The sequence below is a fragment of the Bos indicus x Bos taurus genome, chromosome 18, assembly GCF_003369695.1.
Source record: "Bos indicus x Bos taurus breed Angus x Brahman F1 hybrid chromosome 18, Bos_hybrid_MaternalHap_v2.0, whole genome shotgun sequence".
NCBI lineage: Eukaryota > Metazoa > Chordata > Mammalia > Artiodactyla > Bovidae > Bos > Bos indicus x Bos taurus.
Window position 1 is genome coordinate 26,714,111 of NC_040093.1, and position 23,703 is coordinate 26,737,813.

The 23,703-nt window shown below is 43.2% G+C and overlaps 1 protein-coding gene across 1 annotated transcript in view; it reads right to left on the bottom strand.

Annotated features, from left to right (window-relative positions):
* Positions 1-23,703, bottom strand: part of PKD1L3 (polycystin 1 like 3, transient receptor potential channel interacting) — an 83,518-nt gene that overhangs the window by 18,600 nt on the left and 41,215 nt on the right. Inside the window, exons 17-24 of the mRNA XM_027516092.1 lie at positions 21,025-21,227; positions 20,121-20,320; positions 19,207-19,387; positions 17,611-17,803; positions 17,279-17,513; positions 6,409-6,508; positions 4,498-4,638; positions 3,209-3,394 (exon numbers count right to left, since the gene is read on the bottom strand). Of these exons, the coding sequence (XP_027371893.1) occupies positions 3,209-3,394; positions 4,498-4,638; positions 6,409-6,508; positions 17,279-17,513; positions 17,611-17,803; positions 19,207-19,387; positions 20,121-20,320; positions 21,025-21,227 (1,439 nt within the window). The remainder of the gene's footprint in view (positions 1-3,208; positions 3,395-4,497; positions 4,639-6,408; positions 6,509-17,278; positions 17,514-17,610; positions 17,804-19,206; positions 19,388-20,120; positions 20,321-21,024; positions 21,228-23,703) is intronic.

The following is a 23,703-nucleotide window of genomic DNA, read 5'->3' on the forward strand; positions in this document are numbered from 1 at the left end:
AGTTGCTTGACACAGGGTTCCCAAACCTTCAATTTGTTAAACAGACAGAGCAGTATCTCTGAAATGTAGTACAGCAAAATGCAATAAAGTGAGGTATGCCTGTATAATCAATTGGGAATGAGGTTGCCTCTCAGAAAGACAGAAGGGGGATCAGGAGATAAAGGAGACTTGCACAACATACCTTGTGGTATATACTGTTTTTCTCCATATTCATGTTTTAATTATTAAAAAAATGTTTTAACATGAAAGAAAAAGATTATGTTAGACAATCCGGCAGGGAGAGTTTTACAGTAGTTATCAAAGGGCCAAGGGTTCTAAAGAAGGTAAGAGGAAGGTAAGGGGTGATGTAACCTTCAAAGGTAGCCTCCCTGTGTATTCCTTAAATAAAAAGTATGCAATTACAGAACTGTGAGATTAATGGTTTTCCATCTGAGAAGAAAGTCACAAGAGAAAAAACAAGTTTAAATTGCTGCAAGAGGAATTTTATATCTTACCAAAAAGATTCTTCCCAGATGTGTTTTGACACTGGACTAGGCTATTTCCCATTTCCCCAGTTTCTTGTTGTCGTCAACCTTAAGCAGGCTGATTTGGTGCTCAGCACACAGTGCTTCCACTAACTTGACATACGTAGGCTCATCACTTGGATGCAAGCACGCATAGATGCGCTTGGTGCTTGTCTAAGGTTTTGGCAGCTTCGCGAATTCCACGTGCTAGGCCATCGTGGATGAGGGTGGTCTTCAGCACCTCTTGCAGAGCAGTATTAACGCCCATTATACCTCCAGCAGCAATGCCTTCCTAAGCCATGGCGGTGGAACTGAATCTTGAATGCACCTGAACCTCTGCATAGCTCCATGGTGGAGGGAAAGCTGAATATACAGTTTTATCCAGTCTTTTCAAGGTACTTATCTTACAGATATATTTGCACGAGTGAAATTATATATGAAAAAGGATATTTAATAGTACTGTTGTTAACAGTAGAAGATTGGAAACAATCTAAATGTCTATCAGTATTATCTACTTAATTCTATTTCTTTATCTACATCTCAGATTGCTGTTGTTCTTCCTTAATATGTTCCAGGTAACTCCTGTAACCTCTGTGGTTCTAGAAGAACCAGAGCTCCAACTGCCCCATTAATAATAGCTAAGACTGGGACTTCCCTGGTGGCCCAATGCTTAAGAATTAGCTTGCCAATGCAGGGGACATGGGTTCAATCCTGGTCCAGGAAGATTCCACATACCTCGGAGCAATGAAGCCTGTGCACCACAACTATCGAGCCTGTGCTCTAGAGCCCAGGAGCCACAACTACGGAAGCCAGTGTGTTAAGAGCCCATTCTCCACAACAAGAGGAGCCACTACAATGAGAAGCCCATGCACTACAGTTAGAGAGTAGTCCCAGATTGCCGCAACTTGAGAAAAGCCTGCTCGCAGCAGTGAAAACCCAGTGCAGCCAAAAAAAAAAAAAATTAATAGCTAAGACCCATTGGGTGCCCAACACTGTTCTAAGCACTTAGATATACTAAGTTTTAAATTTTCACATCAATCTTAAAGGATAGATCCTAAGATTTATCCCCATTGTATAGACAGGGAAACTGAGGCACAGGAAGTTGAGTGATTCACCAGAAACACATTGCTGGTAAGTAGAGAGCAAGGATGTGGCTTCTGAGCCTTTGCATCTAGTCTAGCCCGTGCATCCAGAGCCCTTTGCAACATGAGAAGCCACCGCAACAAGAAGCTCTTGCACTGCAACTACAGAGAAAGCCCAGGTGCAGCAACAAAGACTCCATGTGCTGCAAAAAAGACCCAGCACAGCCATAAAATAAAAATGAAACTCAGCTAGAAAGAACATGCAATGCAAAGGAGTTGCCACCTGCAAAATCTCTTACATGCACCATGTACACATTAAGAGCTTCCCAGGTGGTGCTCGTGGTAAAAAACCTGCCTGCCAGTGCAGGAGACATAAGACATGCAGGTTCGATCCCTAGGTTGGGAAGATCCCCTGGAGGAGGGCATGGCAACCCACTCTAGATCCCCATGGACAGAGGAGCCTGGTGGGCTACAGTCTATAGGGTCACAATGAGTGAGATACAACTGAAGCAACTTAGAAAGGACACACGTTTAAGAAAAGACTATACAGATATAGAAAACAAACTCATGGTCACCAAAGGGGAAAGTGGGAGATTGGGACTGACATATACACACTACTATGTATACCACAGACAACTAATACGAACATGCTGTATAGCACGGAAACTTTACTCAATACTCTGTAATGCCCTATACGGGAAAAGAATCTAAAGAGTGGATATATGTATATGCATAACTGACTCACCTTACTGTATACCTGAAACCAACATTTCCAACACTGTAAGTCAACTATACTCCAATAAAATTTAATTAAAAAAGAAAAGAGTATATATGTTTACTCAGATTACACATCACTCAGATTTTTTTTTTTTCAGGAATTTAGGAGATGTTTCAAATCTCAACAGAAAGGCACCAATCCTGAGTTTAATGAATGCAGCAATTTCTAGAACACAACTCACTTAATAAGACACAAAGTTATAATACGACAAAGCATTGGTACCTGGTTGAAGTATGAAGAAGCATTCATACTAACTCCTCTTGATGGTGAGGTTCTTTGAGGGTACAAACCACATAATACCCATCTTTTTATCATTAGCTCCTAGGACAGTTCCCAGTACACCAGTTATTCACTAGACATTCATGGAATTGAACTAGATAACCAACCAAGAAAAGTCACACATCACAAAGGAATGACTGCATATCAGGCAATATAGCAAAAGGTCACCCTGGTGTGAGATCTTTCTGATTACATCTGGGCTTAGAGAAAAAACTTCAGCTGCATGTGGTTCCTTCCTTCACAAGGAGGCAACCGACCCCAAGGACCATTTCAGTTACTTCTCATGCTGTAAGTGAATAAGTTCTCAACTTTGTTTATCAGCCTCTAGTGAGACTCTTCAGTGGGAATCAGCCCTCGGGGACTGATCACCCTTGGGTGAACAGACATAAACCTGAAACTGCTTAGATGGGTCCCTGGGAGTAGAGCTTTGGGTGCCCACAGAGGTGCAGTCATATTGACACAGCCAGCGAAACTTTCTCCAGTGTTCTAATGGTTCCTGTAGGGGCATGTGGAAAACCAACTGTATCCCACATTTGCAGGGCTGGGCCCCTGGACTGTGGTCTTACCTCTGTAATCCCCGTACAGGTTGGGAAGGAGGGTGCTATTGGCCCAGGTGTAGAAATGCTTAAGAAGTTTGATCTCTGAGAAACGCTGAGAAAAGCTCTTGTGGATAGCTTGACGGAGGTAAAATCTATTGGAGTTCTGCGTCGAGTAGACTGTAGTCATCAACAGGGTAAGGAAAAGGATTTGTGCTAGTACAGAAGTGAGAAAATCATAGGTGAATTTGAAATTGAAATTTCATTTGTTTGAAATTCTCTGTATGATCAGACTTATGGAAGCCAAGGGGGAGGGGAGAGGGAGGGGGTGGGCTGGGATTTGGGGGTTGGTACATGCGAACTACCACGTGTCGAATGGATAAACACCAAGGTCCTACTGTTCAGCACAGGGAGCGAAGTCTAGTCTCCTGGGGCAAACCATAATGGAAAGGATATAAACAAAGAATGTGTATATATATACACGTATAACTGAGTCACCCTGCTGTAGAGCAGATTGGCAGAACATTATAAACCAACTATACTTCAATTTAAAAAAATCCTCCACACATGTTAAAAAAAAAAAATCCTCTATATGTTTTTCTTCATTTTTCCCTATGCATATAGACTTTCACAGGTCAAAAACAGTCAAAAATTGGCACTTTCACATGATTCAACTTAATAATGGTCAGAGATAAGCCAAAGCATTTGGCTCCTAGTGATACCTGTATGTGTAGCAATAGATAGGTATATATACCTTCCCAGAATTCTTTTGCCACTGCTCAGAAATTATACTTGAGATACATAAAATCCCCCACCAAAAAAATGCTTTATTTTAGTTCTAAGGTCTAAATGACCGCCCAAACAACTCCCTCGGTCTCTTCCATCCCCAGTTATCTATCGATGGTCTCTGTTCATATGATGAAAACAGAATTTGTCAATTTTGGTCCAGAGAATCCAATAACCCAAACACTAGACGTGTCGGACCTTGTACTTACAGGACAGCTATTTTTCAAAGCATATTCATTTTCCCTCCACCCTGTGATGCTGACCAAGTTTCACGATTACATTCTGCAGACAGAGGAAGTGACTTCCTCAAGCACACAGTTAGATCATAAGTTTAGGAGTCCCTCCATGCACCGTACAGCCTTGTTTAATAGCATCCAGAATGTTTTTTTTTTTTTTTTTTCAGAATGTTTTGAGGTGAATACTTTAAGATACTTTCCCCGCCTTCTAGATTTTCCATTTTATTCTCACCCCCCCCCCTTTCCTTGCTGGGAAATGTGTTGATGTATCAACATGTTACCGTCTCCTCTCCGTACCTAAAACATCTCCTGTCAACTTGAAGAACTTCTTCTCTTTCAAGGTTCTTTCTGGGCGCTTAACTGGACTGTTTATAGTGGGGGCTACATAGATGGAGCTGTTCTTATCTCTTGAACCGGGTAATGAAGAAGGACATCTTGCTGTCAAAAATTCAAATGTAGGCCAAAAAAAGGTTATATTTCATTAAGTAGTTATTCATCAACATCTGCTGAGCATCTACTATGGGTATCTCCTATTAAATGCTGAAATGGAGAAAATAAGTTACACAAGCAATTCTTCCCAAACTACCATCAAAGACTTAGAAAAAGATTTCCAATCCATCAGGGACTAACACTTTTGTAAAATACAGTAAAAACTAGAAACTGACACAGAACAGAGGCCTACAAAATACAAGTAAAATGACACAAAATAGAGGCCTAAAAATAGAAGCCCCATTTTGAAACTTAGATTCAATAGGCCTAAAATTAGTCTGCCCAATTGCTATAAATGTTTCTAAAGGCTTATTCTCAATTTCTCTACGTATCTTGGACTAGAACCAAACAATTTTGTCAGTGGATTTCCCAATGGGAGTTCTGTTCCAGAGTGGTGGTTCTCACTGTAAAACCGGCAGGGGGGATCACCTGGAATTGTGTTAAAATGCAGTTTCTGGAGTGAGGCCTAAGAGCCTGAATGTCTGACAATTCCAGGAAATGCCAGTGCTGTTCTCCAGACCACACTGTGGGCAGAAGAATCTAGAGACGTGTAAATCAAGATGGGGAGAGGGAGTTAGAATATGACCTAAAACATGTCAGCCTGTAGGAACCAAGTGCTGAGGGATCACTGGAGGGAAAATTAACCTCGAGGAATTCAGAGAAGGTGGCCCAGAGGCAGTGACATAGGACATTTGTTTTAAGTGAGTCAGAATTCTCTAGATGGATAAAAATGAGGTAAGAAAGAAAAAAAGTCACTTTAGGAGAGGGAACAGCAATTCAAGAGATGGAGAAATGAAAGGAGGACTGGGAAGGCAGTTTGAAGTCAGATTACTAGTTTTTTAATCTCAGAAGGAATAAGATGCCAACCCCTTAGCAGCTTGTCCACCACTCAGCTTAAGAAATAAGTGGCAGCTGAGATAAAACATGCTGTGCACCTCTCTCATGGTATCCCTTCTTTCTCTTCTTCATAGCTAATCCTAAATTTTGGAGTTTATTCTCCTATGCATTTCATTAAAAAATGTGTCTCTAAGCAAGGCATGCATTTCTTGCATGATTAAAATGTTGTGTTAAGGGACTTCCCCATAGAGGGGCATGGGTTCTATCCCTAGTCAGTAAACTAAGATCACACATGCGGTGAAGCCTGGCTGAAAACAGAATGTTGTGTTAATTTTTCTGCCATTTGCTTTTCAGCCACATTTTGTGAGTTTCTTCTGTGTGAAATGAGTGGCTCTAGTCAGTTTTATTCAGACTTCCTCAGGCTTGGTGATTGAGTTGGGAGTGGGATTTAGGATTATTCTTAGTTTACAGCCAGTGGTGATATTAATTAACTGAAATGAGAAAACAGTAAAGAAGTGAATTTGTGGGGCAGGCAAATAATTCTGCTTGGGGCATGTTTGAGATAGCCGTAGGCATCCAGATACAGAGGGTGAGCAGCTGAAAACAGCATGTGGGGCTCCAGGCTAGAAACACGAGGAAGGAATCTGGAATATAGGGGAGAGTTGAAGCTCTGAGTGACCTCCGGAGGGATGGACCATAAGGAGTTCTCGTGACCCACTGGTTGGTCTTGGGTCAGGGAGGAGGCACGATGGCTGGTTAGAGACAAGATCCCTGAGTGGATAAATTTGTCTTAGTCAGTGAGGTGGCTGGGAGTGCACTGTTCTGATATACAATTTGCTCTTTGCAAAATGAGATATTAGTTAGAAGGATTAATTGAATTACCCCAGAGTGCCAAGATCCTCCTGGTTTGATGTTCCTTCTCTCTGTGAAGTTGTGGCAGCCTGTTCAGCATCAGTGAGTAGAACAGCGTGAGGAAGATCACCTAGACAGGAAAGTCAGAGGAGGCACTAATAATGAGCAGATATCACAGAATCCAAGAAGGCGGCACCGACAGAGGTGAAGGTGGGCATGACTGCGACATCTCAGTCAGGGGGCTCTTTATATTTATGGAACACTCAGAATTAAGTAATTTCATAGTTATTTCTGCATAACCACAAAGACATGGTTGACATGTTAATCTTTATATTTTTGCCTGTAGTCTTTAATCTACTTGGCTAGGAAAACCTAAACTATCAAATGATTTGTGATGCTTTGTATAAATTGTTCAGTAACACCTGTCTTTGGAACAACTTTGATGAGCAAGACTGAAGAAGCTATGCTTTTGAAAGGGCCAGTTCTGCTGAAGAAGGCATGAAGTTTTAGAACAGAGTAAGCCTCTGTTAGGGGAAACAAGTACCCCCCACCACTCCTTAAATTTCCTTGGAGAGGAGGAAGTGCTCCAGTCCTCAGAGAACAAAGGATAAGAGTAAATATTTCTGGCCCACTGCCGCACTCCTTGCTGTGAGGGGACGATTGCGGGTGTGTGTGCTCTGCAGACCTGAAGTTGCCTTCTAGTGGACGGTCTCTAGGATTAGATCTGAGGTGGACGTGCCAAGCTGCTTCAGTGTCCGACTCTGTGCGACCCCAGACTGCAGCCCACTAGGCTCCTCTGTCCATGGGATTTTCCAGGCAAGAGTACTGGAGTGGGCTGCCATGTCCTTCTCTTCCTGACCCAGGGATCGAACCCGAATCTCTTACATCTACCCAGGATTGGCAGGTGGGTTCTTTACCAGTAGCACCACTGGGAAATTACTAAAAAGTACACTTGATGGACTTCCTTCATCGTCCAGTGGTTAAGTCCCTCTGCCTTGCAATGCAGGGGACTTGGGTTTGATCCCTGGTCGGGGAACTAAGATCCCATATGCCACAGAATAACTAAGCCCATGTGCTATAACTACTGAGCCCACGCACCACAACTAGAGAGTTCCATGCACCGTAACAAAAGATCCTGTGTGCTGCAACTAAGACCCAGCACAGTAAAAAAAAAAACAACTACACTTAGGCATAAGTGAAATGAAAGTTGCTCAGTCGTGTCTGACTCTTTGCAACCCCATGGACTATTCAGTCCATGGAATTCCCCAGGCCAGAATACTGGAGTGGGTAGCCTTTCCCTTTTCCAGGGGATCTTCCTAACCCAGGGATTGAACCCAGGTCTCTCACATTGCAGGCAGATTCTTTACCAGCTGAGCCATAGGAGTTCAACCAAATTCTCTCTGTAGCAATACTGATAACTAAGCTAACACATTGGTTTTCTATCTCTTCTGTTCCTCTTTTTATACTTTCTGACTTTTAAAAACTGATATACATTTATTATAAAAAGTTTGAAAAAATTTAGAGACTTTAAGAAACTAAAAATTTGGAAAGTGAAAGTGTTAGTTGCTCAGTCATGTCCGACTCTTTGCCACCCCATGGACTGTAGCCCGCCAGGCTCCTCTGTCCATGGAATTTCCCAGGCAAGAATACTGGAGTGGGTTGCCATTTCTTTCTCTAGGGGATCTTCTTAGACCAGGGATCAGACCTGGTCTCCAGTATTGGCAGGTTGATTCTTTACTGTCTGAGCCATCCATTAATTATTTTTGTCTTCAACTGAGCTAGTTCTCCACATCATTACATTTTCTATAACATTTTAATGGTTGCTTAGTATCCTATTACACAGATATGGCTGTCTTATAACACATTAAGCAATGAACTATTCATGAACATTTAAATTGTTGTCAATTTTATCATTACAAACCACTCTGAATTTTCTCAGGAGACCCTTAGGAGTGGAATTCAGCAAAGGAATGTAGAATTTGAAGGCTTTAACTATATATGCTGCCTAATGTTCCTCAGCCAGCATTAAGTGCCTATTTTCCCTGGCAAACGGAAACACACATACACAATGCAAATCACTGTGTATTCATTTGCTTTTCTTTGCCACTGTTAAAAGCAAAATTGAATCTTATTGTTCTAATTTATTTGACTGGTGAAGAGTAGCTTTTTACAAGGTTTTTTTTTGCGGTGCGGGGGGGTCATTGAAATAACAAAGTTTTTTTTTTAGCTTTAAAAAAGTATTTACACATACTTAAACCCCACTCTTTTTGGTGCATAATACTGTAACTTATGACAAATACATAGAACTGAGTATCCACCACTAATCAATACACCTTACAGTTTCATCACCCAAAAATTCCCTGATGCTGCCCCTTTGTGGCCAACCCTTTCTCCAGCCTTCATCTCTGGCAACTCGTGATGGATTCTCCATCCATGTAGTTTTTGCTTTCTGCAGACTGTCATATAAATGGAAACGAAAGTATGCTTTGGGAACAGGTTTCCTTCACTTAGGATTCATGTACAATATGACATTTGAGAGTCATCCATGTCATTACACATACCAGTAGTTTGTTTCATTGATGAGCAGTCTTCTACCATACGGATGCTCCCCAGTTTATCCATTTAGCAGTTGACGGGTATCTGAGTTGGTTCCATCCTTGGCAATTATTATTGGCCACACCATGTGGCATCTTATTAATAGTTCCCTGATCAGCGATCAAACTTGTGCCTAACACAGTGGAAGTGTGGAATCTTAACCACTGGACTGCCAAGAAAGTTCCATTCTTGGCAATTATGAATAAAGCTGCCATAAATATTCACAGAGTTTTGTGTGAATATAGGGTTTTATTTCTTTTGGGAAAATACCTAGGAATGAAATTACTAAGTTGTATGGTAACTGTATTAATTTTGCAGGAAACTGGCAAACTGCTTTCCAAAGTGGCTATGCCATTTTTACATTTCTACACATTCTACCACTGATGAATGCGAGTTCCCAGGTACTCTGCATCCTCACCAGCATTTAGTATTATCAATACTTGAGTCATTCTACTGCAGACAATACTACAAAGCTACAGTTATCAAAACAGCATGAGACTAGCACAAAAACAGACATATGGTTCAAAGGAACAGAACAGAGAGCTCAGAAATAAAGCCACACACTTATGGGCAATTAATCTACCAGGAGGCAAGAATATCCAATGGAGAAAAGACAATCTCTTTAGCAAGTGGTCCTGGGAAAGTTGGAGAGCCACATGTAAATCAATAAAATTAGAACACACACATAAAAATAAAACTAAAAATTGCTTAAAGACTTAAATAGACATGACATCATACAACTGTTAGAAGAAAACATAGGCAAAACATTCTGACATAAATGGTACCAATGTTTCCCAAGGCAATAGAAATAAAAACAAAACAAATTGGGCCTAGTCAAACTTCTAAGCTTTTGTACATCGAAGAAAACCATAAATAACATGAAAACAAACAAACAAAAAAATACACCTACAGACTGAGAGAAAACAATTGCAAATACTGTGACCAACAAGGGATTAATCTCCAAAATATACACGCAGGTCATACAACTCAGTAACAGAAAAAGCAACCCAATTATAAAATTGGGAGAAGACCTAAATAGACATTTCTCCAAAGAAGACATACAGATGGCCAACAGGCACATGAAAGATGCTCATCATCGCTGCTGCTGCTGCCAAGTTGCGTCAGTCGTGTCCGACTCTGTGTGACCCCATAGACGGCAGCCCACCAGGCTCCCCCGTCCCTGGGATTCTCCAGGCAAGAACACTGGAGTGGGTTGCCATTTCCTTCTCCAATGCATGAAAGTGAAAAGTGAAAGTGAAGTCACTCAGTCATGTCTGACTTTTAGCAACCCCGTGGACTGCAGCCTACCAGGCTCCTCCATCCCTGGGATTTTCCAGGCAAGAGTACTGGAGTGGGGTGCCATCATAATCACTAATTATTAGAAAAAGGCAAATCAAAACTACAATGAGGTACCACCTCACACCAGTCAGAATGGCCATCATCAAAATGCTGGAGAGGGTGTGGAGAAAAGGGAGCCCTCCTACACCATTAGTGGTAATATCAATTGGTGCAGCCACTAAGGAAAACAGTATGGAGGTTCTTCAAAAGACTAAAAATAGTGTTGCTGTATGATCCAGTAAACTCATTCCTAGACATAAATCCAGACAAAACTCTAATTCAAAAAGGCACATGCACCCCAATGTTCAAAGCATTTTCAAATTGTTCTGGCTTAAAACTCAACATTCAGATAACTAAGATCATGGAATCCAGTCCCATCACTCCATGGCAAATAGATGGGGGAAAAAAATGGAAACAGTGAGAGACTTTATTTTCTTGGGCTCCAAAATCACTGCAGATGGTGACTGCAGCCATGAAATTAAAAGACGCTTGCTCCTTGGAAGGAAAGCTATGACCAACCTAGACAGCATACTACAAAGCAGAGACATTACTTTGCCAACAAAGGTCCATCTAGTCAAAGCTATGGTTTTTCCAGTAGTCATGTGTAGATGTGAGAGCTGGACTATAAAGAAAGCTGAGTGCCGAAGAATTAATGCTTTTGAACTGTGGTGTTGGAGAAGACTCTTGAGAGTCCCTTGGACTGCAAGGAGATCCAACCAGTCAATCCTAAAGGAAATCCTAAAGGATGCTGAAGCTGAAACTTCAATACTTTGGCCACCTGATGTGAAGAACTGACACCTTAGAAAAGACCCTGATGCTGGGAAAGATTGAAGGCAGGAGGAGAAGGGGACGACAGAGGATGAGATGGTTGGATGGCATCACTGACTTGATGGACATGAGTCTGAGTAAGCTCTGGGAGTTGGTGACGGACAGGGAAGCCTGGCATGCTGCAGTCCATGGAGTTACAGAGTCGGACATTACTGTGCAACTGAACTGACTGACTGATGTTCACAGCAGCACTGCTTACAACAGCCAAAATGTGGAAACAACCTACATGTCCAACAACAGATGAATGGATGAATGGATAAAGATGCGGCACATATTTACAATGGAATTCCACTTAGCCATTAAAGAAAGAATAAAATAATGTCATTTGCAGCAACAAAGATGGACATAGAGATTATCATACTAAGTGAAGTCAGAATGATGCCATACCAGTATATCACTTACACGTGGAATCTAAAAAATGATACAAATGAGTTTATCTATGTAGAACAGAAACAGACGCACACACATAGAAGACATGTGGGACCTCCCGGGCGGTGCAGTGTATAAGAATCCACCGGTCAAGGCAGGGTACACGAGTTTGATCCCTGCTCCAGGAAGATCCCACATGCTGTGGAGCAACTAAGCCCGTGCATCACAACTACTGAGCCTGCAAGCCTATAAAGCCCACGCTCCACAGCAGGAGAAGCCACCACGAGAACCCCGTGCCCCACAATGAAGAGGAGACCCGGCTCCCCATGACCGGAGGAAGCCCATGCAAAACAACGAAGACAAGTGCAGCCAAAACTAAATAAAATTATTAAAAGGAGAGACAAGACATATGGTTACCTGTCGGGCAGGGATAAATTAGGAGTCAAATTAAGATAAATTAGCAGATACAAACTACTGTATATAAAATAGATAAACAGGGTTTTATTCTAATAGCACAGGAAACTATATTCAGTATCCCATTAATAAACAATGGAGAAGAATATGAAAAAGGTTACATCTATAATGGAATCATTTTGCTGTATACCAGAAACTAACACAACATTGTAAATCAACTATACTTAAATTTTAAAAAGTGTCTTTCATGGAGCAAAATGTTTAATTTTGGTGAAGCCCTATTTATCAATTTTTTCTTTTCTGAGTTGTGCTTTTGGTAGAATTAAAAGAACTCTTGAAATGCAAGGAGATCAAACCAGTCAATTCTAAAGGAAATCAACCCTGAATATTCATTGGAAAGACTGATGCTGACGCTTCGATACTTTGGTCACCTGATGTGAAGAGCCAACTCACTGGAAAAGACCCTGATGCTGGGAAAGATTGAAGGCAAAAGGAGAAGAGGTCAGCAGAGAATAAGATGGTTAGACAGCATCGCTGACTCAATGGACATGAATTTGAGCAAACTTTGGGAGATAGTGAAGGACAGGGAAGCCTGGTGTGCTACAGTCCACGGGGTCACAAAGAGTTGGACACAATTTAGCGAAGGAACAACACAAGAACTCTTTGCCTAACCTAAGGTTACATAGATTTTCCCATATATTTTCTTTTAAAAATAGTTTTATATCATTTTTCTTCTACAAACTCTTACATTTGAGTATATAATTCCTTATTAAAATTTTTAAACATACATAAAAATTGGAAGATACAAAAGCTAACATTTCACCGTATTTACTTTTTTGAACCATTTGAAAATAACAGACATCATGACATTTCATACCTAATTAAAAGTAGTTCTCACTTTGCATGGCAGTGTGGGATCACATAAATGATCTTGCAAGCTGAAACTGTGCAAGGTGATCTTAATCATCAGTAGGGAAAAGTATGATTGTTCTGTGACATCTAAAAATTCAGGAGACTTCCCTAGTGGTTCAGTTGTTTCAACTCCATGCACTCGAAGCAGAGGGCCTGGGTTGGATCCCTGTCAGGCAACTAGATCCTGCATGCTGCAACTAACAGCGGGTGCAGCCAACTAAATTAAGAAACAAAAAATAAAGACAATCTTCTACCTTAGGGGGAAAAAAAAGACTCATGTCAAACCATTAAAATCTCTTATTGTGGGCTATAAAGATACAAGGAAAAATTTAAAAGCAGTAGAATTAGTATGTAATTTAAAACATCAGAAACATTAAGAATTAAAGTTATTTCTTCAAAAGAAAAATTTATCAAGACTAATTTGAACAATGCTGTCCTTCCTTTTCTTGTATAAGTTAGAATTTGGGGACAGCATCTTTTCTATCTGTTTGGTGAACTGTCATACTGTTTTAAGTTTGCACTGGCTTCCAGCCTCTTATCCTTTCTGCTTTCAATGCTGTGAAATATCTCCTGCTGCTGCTAAGTCGCTTCAGTAGTGTCCGACTCTGTGCGACCCCAGAGATGGCAGCCCACCAGGCTCCCCCGTCCCTGGGATTCTCCAGGCAAGAACACTGGAGTGGGGTGCCATTTCCTTTTCCAATGCGTGAAAGTGAAAAGTGAAAGTGAAGTCGCTCAGTCGTGTCTGACTCTTAGCGACCCCGTAGAGTTCATTTAATATTAGTTTTTTTTTTTTTTTTGCTGGTGTTAATTCCTCCAGGATGTCATCATCCTTTTCCTCATAACCAATTTCTTCATTTAAGTTGGTAAGTTCGACCTCACTAAATTCATCTGGCCACTGTGTATAGTCCCCTGAACACAGGCAATCTTCCTACGGCCAGCTGCTTCTCGGATTAACTCCATTCACATTCTATTCAAATTTCACTTTGCATTATCATGTTGTTAATTTGCTGCATTTTGGTCTTTTTTGGCCAAATTCCTCTTTCCGTTATCCATTTTATGGTCAAATGTCACAGTTTATGACTGAGAGACAAGAAAGTAACACAACTACACAATCTGCTGTCTATACATAAACGGGATGACCAGCGAGCAGTCAGCCAGGCTCTGAGATGTGACAGGACTGGCCATGCATCATGACAGACACCTAAAAATACATGTTGTACACAGTGAATTATGGGCTGAAGGTCTAGTAGCGGCTGGTGTTTTATGTGATCACTCATGGTTGATATACCACACTGAGATTTGAACTGTCTTGCTGGCAACTGGTGTTATCTAGCTGAACCATGGTAACTGAAATTCATGCACCAACTACAACAGTTCAAGGCAAGGGCTGCCTGTTTTTAAGCATGTGCCTCCTAAAAACTGGAGCTTCCCAGGTAGTGCTAGTGGTAAAGAATCTGCCAGCTGATTCAGGAGATGCAGGTTCGATCCCTGGGGCGGGAAAATCCCCTGGAGAAGGAAATGGCAACCCACTCCAGTATTCTTGCCTGGAAAATCTCATGGGGTTTTTCTGACAGGCTACAGTCCATGGGGTCACACAGGGTCGGACGTGACTGAGCACACATGTGCAAGGTTCAAGGCCTCCTAATAATCAGGCCATTTTCATACCATTATTACACTTAAGGAAATGACCAATAACTTCCTAGGATACTGTCTAATCCATATTAAAAATGGCTCATTTATTTCAAGGACCTAGAACAGCCCTCCCTCATGAACTTTCTCTTGTAATAGTGACTTTTCAGAGAAACTAGGGTTGCATCCACAGTGATACCCCCTGAAGTGTGATCCACGGGTAAGCAGCCATCACCTGGCAACTAGCTGATTTCAGAACCTTGGGCCCCACTCCAGAACTCCTGTCCTCCATTTCGGTGTGTATCTTTTTAAATTAGTTATGCCCGGAAATAGTTAAGGCCTTTCAACAAATTCAGTACTTGTTTGCAACAACGGAATTTTTTAGACTGTTTAATTACTACCACTCCTCTTAACTGGATCTACTGTCTATTTTCGTTTATGTTTTGCATTATTTTAAGTTTGATCATCCTGGTCCATTAATTTGATTCTCAATAATGACATCTTCAATTCAAATTCTGAATCCTTAAAATCTGCAAATCGCCTTTTTCATTTCCTCAAAGTCTTTCTCTGTGTGTCTGCTATAACGGACTCTCCTGAAGAGCTCTTGTTGTTTTTTCGGTCTATCTCTTCCTGCAGTTCTACCCAGTCTTGTATTCCTTGTACTCTGTCCATCTTTTACGATCAGTGCTTCTCAAACGGGGCTCTTCTTTGGAATCACCTGGGAAGTTTATGACATTCTGGGCCTTGGATCCCATCTCCAGGGATTATGATTTGACTGGTCTGGAGAGAGGCCTGGCACCAAATGCTTTAAAAGCTCCCCAGGTCTGCTTGTGGGTTCTTAAAGCATAAGTAATCCTGTCACCAAAATTTAGAATGTTGGAGACTATAGGACAACTTGGTTTCTTCAACACACATACACTGTAAGAAAAGTAGCAAGAACAGAAAACGAGGGAAAGAGATAAAGGGACAAAGAACTTATAGATTACTTATTTTTTAAAGTCTCTTAAAAAAACTTGTTTATTATTTATTTATTTGGCTGCACTGGGTGGGATCTAGTTCCCTGACCAGGGATGGAACCTGGGCCCCTTGCACTGGAAGCACAGAGTCTTACCCACTGGACCACCAGGGAAGTTCCTAGATTAAGTATAAAAATGCATGAGACAGGACTTCCCCGCTGGTCCAGTGGTTAAGAATCTGCCTGCCAGTGCAAGGGATATGAGTTTGATCCCTGGTCTAGGAAGATCCCACATGCCACCAGAGCAACTAGGCAGCTGTGCCCCGAGTACTGAGCCCACAGACTCAAAGAAGGGCCCGCGTGCAGCAACACAGACTGGTGCAGTTAAACATCAAAATAAATAAATTAAAAACATGTGACAAAGCAACTCACTGCAACACACGGACCTTATTTAGATCTTGATTTGAACAAAAAAACTATAAACACTTAGGAGACAACCAGGAAAATGTGAACACTGATTGGATTTTTAAAAACTGTAGTAAAATACACATAACAAAAAACTTACCATTTTAAGTTTAAAATATACCTTAACCATTTTAAGGTGACCAGTTCAGCAGTGTTACATACATTCATACTGTTGTGTAGATATCAGGAAATTGTTATTTAGGTGTGATAATGGCTTATATTTATGTTTTAAAAAGAAGAGTGTTTGGCTGAAATCTTTATGGATAAAATGATATGAAGTCTGGTATTTTTTTCCAAGATAGATGAAACAAGACTGGCCATGAATTGTGGGGTAACTGTTGAATCTGGGCAACAGGAATTTAGGATTCATTATACTACTTCCTCGGAGAAGGCAATGGCACCCCACTCCAGTACTCTTGCCTGGAAAATCCCATGGATGGAAGAGCCTGGTAGGCTGCAGTCCATGGGGTCGCTAAGAGTCGGACACACCTGGGCAACTTCACTTTCACTTTTCACTTTCATGCATTGGAGAAGGAAATGGCAACCCACTCCAGTGTTCTTGCCTGGAGAATCCCAGGGACGGGGGAGCCTGGTAGGCTGCAGTCCATGGGGTCACTAAGAGTCGGACACGCCTGGGCAACTTCACTTTCACTTTTCACTTTCATGCATTGGAGAAGGAAATGGCAACCCACTCCAGTGTTCTTGCCTGGAGAATCCCAGAGATGGGGGGAGCCTGGTGGGCTGCTGTCTATGGGATCACACACAGTCGGACATGACTGAAGCGACTTAGCAGCAGCAGCAGCAGCAGCATACTACTTCCTACACTTTTGTGTGTGACATTTTCCTTAAAGTTTAAGGAAAAGGAAGATTTTTTAAAAAGTAAGTTTTCTTACTTAGTAGTTTATTATTGATTTTTTGTTTGCATGTGTGTTAAGTCCCCTCAGTCGTGTCCAACTCTTTGTGACCCTATGGACTCTAGCCCGCCAGGCTCTTCTGTCTATGGAATTCTCCAGGAAAGAATACTGGAGTCGGGTTCCATGCCTTCTTCCAGTGGATCTTCTGGACCCAGGTACTGAACCTGGGTCTCCTGAACTGGCAGGTGGGTTCTTTACCACTAGTGCCACCTGGGATGCCCTATTATTGATTTTTTAACTTGTCTCTCTTAACTCCCCCATCCTTTTCTGCTAAACTTCTACCAGTCTTACCAGTTCTTCGTTTTTTCCATGACTACTACACCCACACCCCTAACAAATTTTACCCTGTCAATTTGTTTTTTGTTCTTGTCAAGTTGTCAGAACCATGAGGCACCTTGGACTGACTCACAGACCTTGGTTCCCCAAGCTTCCTGCAACTACAGCGCTTCCTCCCATGCTGGTGTGACAGTTTCTCACGTACCTTTGCTGGCTGGCTGATGAAGGTGTTCTGAAGCAATGACAGTATCATCGAAATAACCCAGCTGGTGGCTTGGTCTTTGTTCAGTTCCAGGCTATAAAGTGCTGTAAAGAAGGCTGAGGCCAGGCTAGTGACACCCAGAAGGAGCCAGCAGAAGTATGTCAACCATCTGTGCCAGCCTTTAGAGACACGCTGCTTCCCTTCTTCTGGGCTCAGGATGGGGAAACTGGTTGCCTCCCTTAGGAACAGAAGTTGAAGGAATAACCAACCTCGTCAACAGCTGACAGAGAGGTTTAGGAAGACTACATGTGGTAAAGCCCAGTGGGATGTGTTACCTGGATAGCCCTTGCTCTGTGCGAAGAACATGGGTTTCCAAGAGTTCCTGGAGTTTTTGCAGTTGGTGGACTGCATCAAGGAAGTCACTGGGGTGATCGGCCTGGGTGGGACCTGGTGTCTGTAAGTGAGATTGGAGCCTCTGAAGAACTCTGAGCAGGTAACTGCAGAAATGACGGTGGTTTTCAGCAACCACTGAAAATACAGCCCAGGTTGACATGTGAACAAGTGGAAGATGTCAAGAAACAGAAATTCTTGGTAGAAATGAGCAATCTGTTAACTGATGAAAGTGAAAGTCCCTCAGTTGTGTAGGACTCTTTGCGACTCCATGAACTACACAGACCATGGAATTCTCCAGGCCAGAATGCCTGAGTGGGTAGCCTTTTCCTTCTCCAGGGGATCTTCCCAACCCAAGGATTGAACCCAAGTCTCCCACATTGCCAGCGGATTTTTTACCAGCTGAGCCACAAGGGAAGCCCAAGAATACTGGAGTGGGTAGCCTATCCCTTCTCCAGCAGATCTTCCCAACCTAGGAGTTGAATCAGGGTCTCCTGCATTGCAGGCGGATTCTTTACCAACTAAGCTATCAGGGAAGCCCCTGTTAACTGATGATGAGGTTAAATTTCCTAGTCGATGAAGACTGAAGAATACAGAACTGTATTCTCTGAGCATGCTGGTATATTTGCAACAATTTGTAAAATCCTATATTACTTTGATAGAGGATCAAAGTAATTTTTAAAGCTAATTGAGTTTTTTCACCAGAACTTCAGTACATGTGAACCCCACTCCAGCACTCTTGCCTGGAAAACCCCATGGGCGGAGGAGCCTGGTGGGCCGCAGTCCACGGGGTCGCTGAGTTGGACATGACTGAGCGACTTCACTTTCACTTTTCACTTTCATGCATTGGAGAAGGAAATGGCAACCCACTCCAGTGTTCTTGCCTGGAGAATCCCAGGGACGGGGGAGCCTGCTGGGCTGCCGTCTATGGGGTCGCACAGAGTTGGACACGACTGAAGTGACTTAGCAGAATGTGAGTGTGAAGTCGCTCAGTCGTGTTGGACTCTTTGCGACCCCATGGATTATAGCCTACCAGGCTCCTCCGTCCAGGGGATTTTCCAGGCAAGAGTACTGGAGTGGGTTGTCATTTCCTTCTCCAGGGGATTTTCCCGACACAGGGATGGAACCCAGGTCTCCCACATTGTAGGCAGATGCTTTACCGTCTGAGCCACCAGGGAAGTAGAATGCTTAGAAGGCCCAAACTAAATTCAAGAATTCATAAATCACACAATCTCATCATTCCATAGAAGAAAGAGAATGACACGCTTTCACAGCCTCTGACGAAGCAGATGAAGTATGGGGGGGTCTGAGACAGAGGACATTTTTGGTGGGTTTTTCTTTTAACCTTTACTTTTTAAGACCAGATATGCTGTCTCAGAAGCTCTGAGAGGTAGCAGAGCTGTCTGCCCTCTGCTGGGAGTTTAAGGAAATGAAAAAACAGCAGAAGCTGGCATCATGCCTGTTGATTATGCTGAGAGCGTGTCAGGTGTGTGGGGTGGGGGCAGATAAAAGATCAGATCCTGAAACTTACTGAACTTTACCATTTGCCCAGTAGTGTCCTGCCTGCTGGGGACAGCCTGGATGCTCTAAGTAAGAACAGATGAGGCTGGACAAAAGCTTCAGCAGCTCGTTTATGCTATCAGAACGCCATGAAGATGGTTCGCACTCTGAGAGTAGGTACGTATTTCTCCTGAGCAGGAATCCCACAGTTTCCTTTAATTCCTGAAAGTGGAACCAAGAAGAGAAAAGTCAGTTTTACATTAAACTCAGGCCTGGGAGCAATCACAGACAGTCACGAGGCGGTTTATCTTCTCGGAGGGGCATACGCTCAGTGTGTGTGCACGCTAAGTCGCTTCAGTTGTGTCTGACTCTTTGCGACCCCATGGACTACGTAGCCCTCCAGGCTCCTCTGTCCATGAGATTCTCCAGCCAAGAATACAGAGTGGGTTGCCATTTCCCTTTCCAGGGGGTCTTCCCGACCCGGGATGGAATGTGTGTCCCCTAACGTCTCCTGCGTTGGCACGTGGGTTCTTTACCACTAGTGCCACCTGGGAAGCCCTATGCTCAGTGTAAATGACCTCAATTTTTCACTTTCTCTCTCCTTTTTCACAAAGAAGTCACCTCACAGTAGCTTCAGAACTAGTTTTATTTAGGAAAGAATCTAGGATGAAAGAAGAAGAGTTTGAACAAACATCAAAAAATTAAGACACCTCCAGAGCAGGGCATTCTGCACTCACGTCAGTGCTGAGAACACTCCAGAATCAAGAGAAAGAACTAGAGGCAGGATGACGACGGCTCAGGGCACAGGGATTAGAGTACAGCTCTAATTAGAGCACAGCTCTACAGTTAATAGAGCTCCGGAGCCTTGCCGGAGAGCCTCGTGTTCACTGGCCTTCTCCACCACGTCAGGGAGGGCAGCATGACATTAACCTGTAAACTCTGACACCACGCTCACCTCAACCACCTCCGTGAGAGAGAGAGGCTCTGAAGAAGCATCCGAGGGGCAGGAGGCCTGGATGGGAGGAAAGACAGGCAGAGGCTCCTGTGGTTGGATCAACGGGAAAAGCCGCCCGATCACAAGACTGATGGGGAAAAAGATGACTGCAGTTTGGATGCTGACGAGCAGTTCAGACCAGGTCACAGCAAACGGGCCCACTGAAAAAGAAAAGCATGACATCAACCCTCATCCTCGACCATTAAAATCGTCTCCGAGATACTCCTCTCCCAGGTTTAAGTGTTGTTTTAAAATTTATTTTAATTGGAGTGTAACTGCTTTACAATGTTGTGCTAGTTTCTGCTGTGCAGCATTGTCAATCAGCTGTGAGAATACATCAATACATCAATCCCCTCCCTCATTGCCCCCCTCCCACCCCTACTCCCATCCTGCCTCCCCAGGTCAGCACAGAGCCCCGAGCTGAGCTCCCTGTGCTCTACAGCGGCTTCCCACTAGCTACCCAGTTCACACGTGGTACTGCACATGTCAGCTACTCTCTCAGCTCATCCCGCCCTCTCCTCCCCATGCCAGGTCCAAAGTCCATGCTCTACGTCCTGCAGTTTAAGTATTTATTTACCAATTGACTATGATTATCTAAGGATAGCAAGTTATTTTGACAGTCAAGATCCTGAAGTGTCTCTAAGGCCATTTCATTTGTTAATGAGTGAGATCAATGAGAAAATGTGTATTCTAATGTTAGAGTAAATGAGTATTCTCATTTAAGAGTAGAATTAGATGAGTACTCTAATGGGAGGGCAGCAGAGGAAAAATGAAGGCCCCCGGTGACTCCGTTTCTAACTTGGAAGGAAGGAATGGCGTGTAGAAGAAGGACTACCTGCCACAAACAGCACACGTCAGGGCTCACCCCGAGCTTGCTGATCTCTCTTGGTGGTGGTACTGTTCACCTTCCAGAACATGACGTTGGTGACCATGTTGCAGAGAAGGAGGGTCATGTAGCAGGTGAGCCGCTGGACCCTCGTAAACTGGTTCCAGGGGTGTCGAGTTGCGACTGAGAGCCACAGGCAATCCTGGGTGAACTTCTCTATGATCATGGAGGAGAACAGGTGTCTAACAAGATAAATCAGAACAGGAAATGCATGAGATGTCATTCTGAACATGGCCTCGTTTGAGATGTGGTTCACCTGGCGGCAAGCGACACATCGACAGCTCAGCCACTGCTCAACACCCTTGTGAAGCAGCTTTCAGGTGACACGGTATGATTTTTGCTGCTGTTGTTGTTACCATAGGGTAATAGGTTTTTGAGGATAAGGGTAACTTTATGAGATTTTAAAACTAAAACCTTGTTTTGGCTTTACCAGAGGTTTTGATAAGTCTTTTTTATTCTTGGAAAGTTTGCATTAAGCTTCCACTCAATATAGGGGCTTCCCTGGTGGTTCCGACGGTAAAGAATCTGCCTGCAATGAAGGAGACCTGGGTTTGATCCATGGGACGGGAAGATCCCCTGGAGTAGGAAATGGCATCCCACTCCAGTATTCTTGCCTGGAGAATTCCATGGACAGAGGGGCCTTGGTGGGCTGGGGTCACAAAGAATCTGACATGACTGAATGACTAACATTTTCACTTTTTCCACTCAAGATAGTTACAAGGTATGGTAAACTTATATAAGGTAAACTCATACTTGGAGAACCTTCTCTACTCTCCAAAGAAACTATAAATACAATATAAAAAGAAAAAATTCAAAATATTAGCTGGGCTTAAAAACAAAATAAATGTCTCTGAAGAAGAGGGATGGGATGAGAAAAAAGATGGTAAGTGGGGAAGAAGCCACAGGATTCTGAGCTCTGGGTTTGGAAGAAGGCGTGCTGCTAAGTCGCTTCAGTCATGTCCGACTCTGTGTGACCCCATAGACGGCAGCCCACCAGGCTTCCCCGTCCCTGGGATTCTCCAGGCAAGAACACTGGAGTGGGTTGCCATTTCCTTCTCTAAAGCATGAGAATGAAAAGTGAAAGTGAAGTCACTCAGTCGTGTCCAACTCTTCGAGACCCCATGGACCACAGCCCACCAGGCTCCTCCATCCATGGGACTCTCCAGGCAAGAGTACTGGAGTGGGGTGCCAAGGTATACACAGGTCAAAGTTTGATTCCCAGAGAGCAGCTGAAAGTGATTCATGGAGGGAGGGAAAGGAAAGGCGGGTAAAGCCAACTTCACTGCCTGAAGCCAGGGCTGAAGCTGGAGCTCAAGGAAGAACTCTGCAGAACAAAAAAACTACCTCAGGGCTGCCGCTGCTGCCAAGTCGCTTCAGTCGTGTCCAACTCTGCGACCCCAGAGACCGCAGCCCGCCAGGCTCCCCCGCAGGGCTACACATTTGTACGTAGGGAGGCAGGGGACAGCGGGCAGCCCCTCAACCAGGAACACAGCCAAGAGACCCCCTGGCTCATGACAAGGTGTGTGACAGGTCGTTTCCTTAGTTTCTCTGAGGACCAGGGGCTCCGAAATGGGGTAATAAAATAAACCCTAGTTCTAGACTGGTGATGTGAAGGGCTGAATGAAAAAAATTGAGAAAAGTACTCGTCAGGGGTATGTGGAGAAGGAGAGAGATATTGAGACTTAAAGATGAAACCAACCTACAACCTCAAATTCCTAAACATATTTATAAATCTAATGCTAAAAAAGGCAGCCAAAACAATATTTCAGTCCAGAAGAAACTAATTTTGTGGGACAGTCTGGCAAAGACTTGAAGTGTTTCAGGTTGCTCAAAGATACAAGTAAAGCTACAAAAGAGACTCACCAACTTAGAAAACAGTTGCGGGGGAAGGGATAGTGAGGAAGTTTGGGAAGGTCATGTACACAATTGAAAATGTGTATATTGAAAATGGATAACCAACAAGGACCTACTGAACAGCAGATGGAACTCTGCTCAATGTTATGAGGCAGCCTGGATGGGAGAGGGGTTTGGGGAGAATGGATACATGTGTACGCGTGGCTGAGCACACTGGCTGTCCATCTGAAACTACCACACCTTGTTAATCAGTTATACCTCAATACAGAACAAAGTTCAAAGTTCAAAAAGTATGTATGTATATATATATATATATATATATATAAAGAAGAAAATGTCAGTTGCTACTTGCACTGTAGTGATTGTTTTGTTTGCTACTACTGTATCTCATGTCTCAGCAATCTGCAGCAAGATCCAATGGCCTTGAGGGGAGGCCATGTGCTTTAGAAGAAAGAATCTTCAACAGGAGAGGGGATAAGACCTGAGCCTCTGCTGTTTCTTATGTGCTTCATCTGGAGCAAGTCAATTTAACCAATCCCTGCTACATTTTCAGAGAAGGCAGTGGCACCCCACTCCAGTACTCTTGCCTGGAAAATCCCATGGACGGGGGAGCCTGGTAGGCTGCAGTCCATGGGGTCACTAAGAGTTGGACACGACTGAGCGACTTCACTTGCACTTTTCACTTTCATGCATTGGAGAAGGAAATGGCAACCCACTCCAGTGTTCTTGCCTGGAGAATCCCAGGGACGGGGGAGCCTGGTGGGCTGCCGTTTATGGGGCTGCACAGAGTTGGACACAACTGAA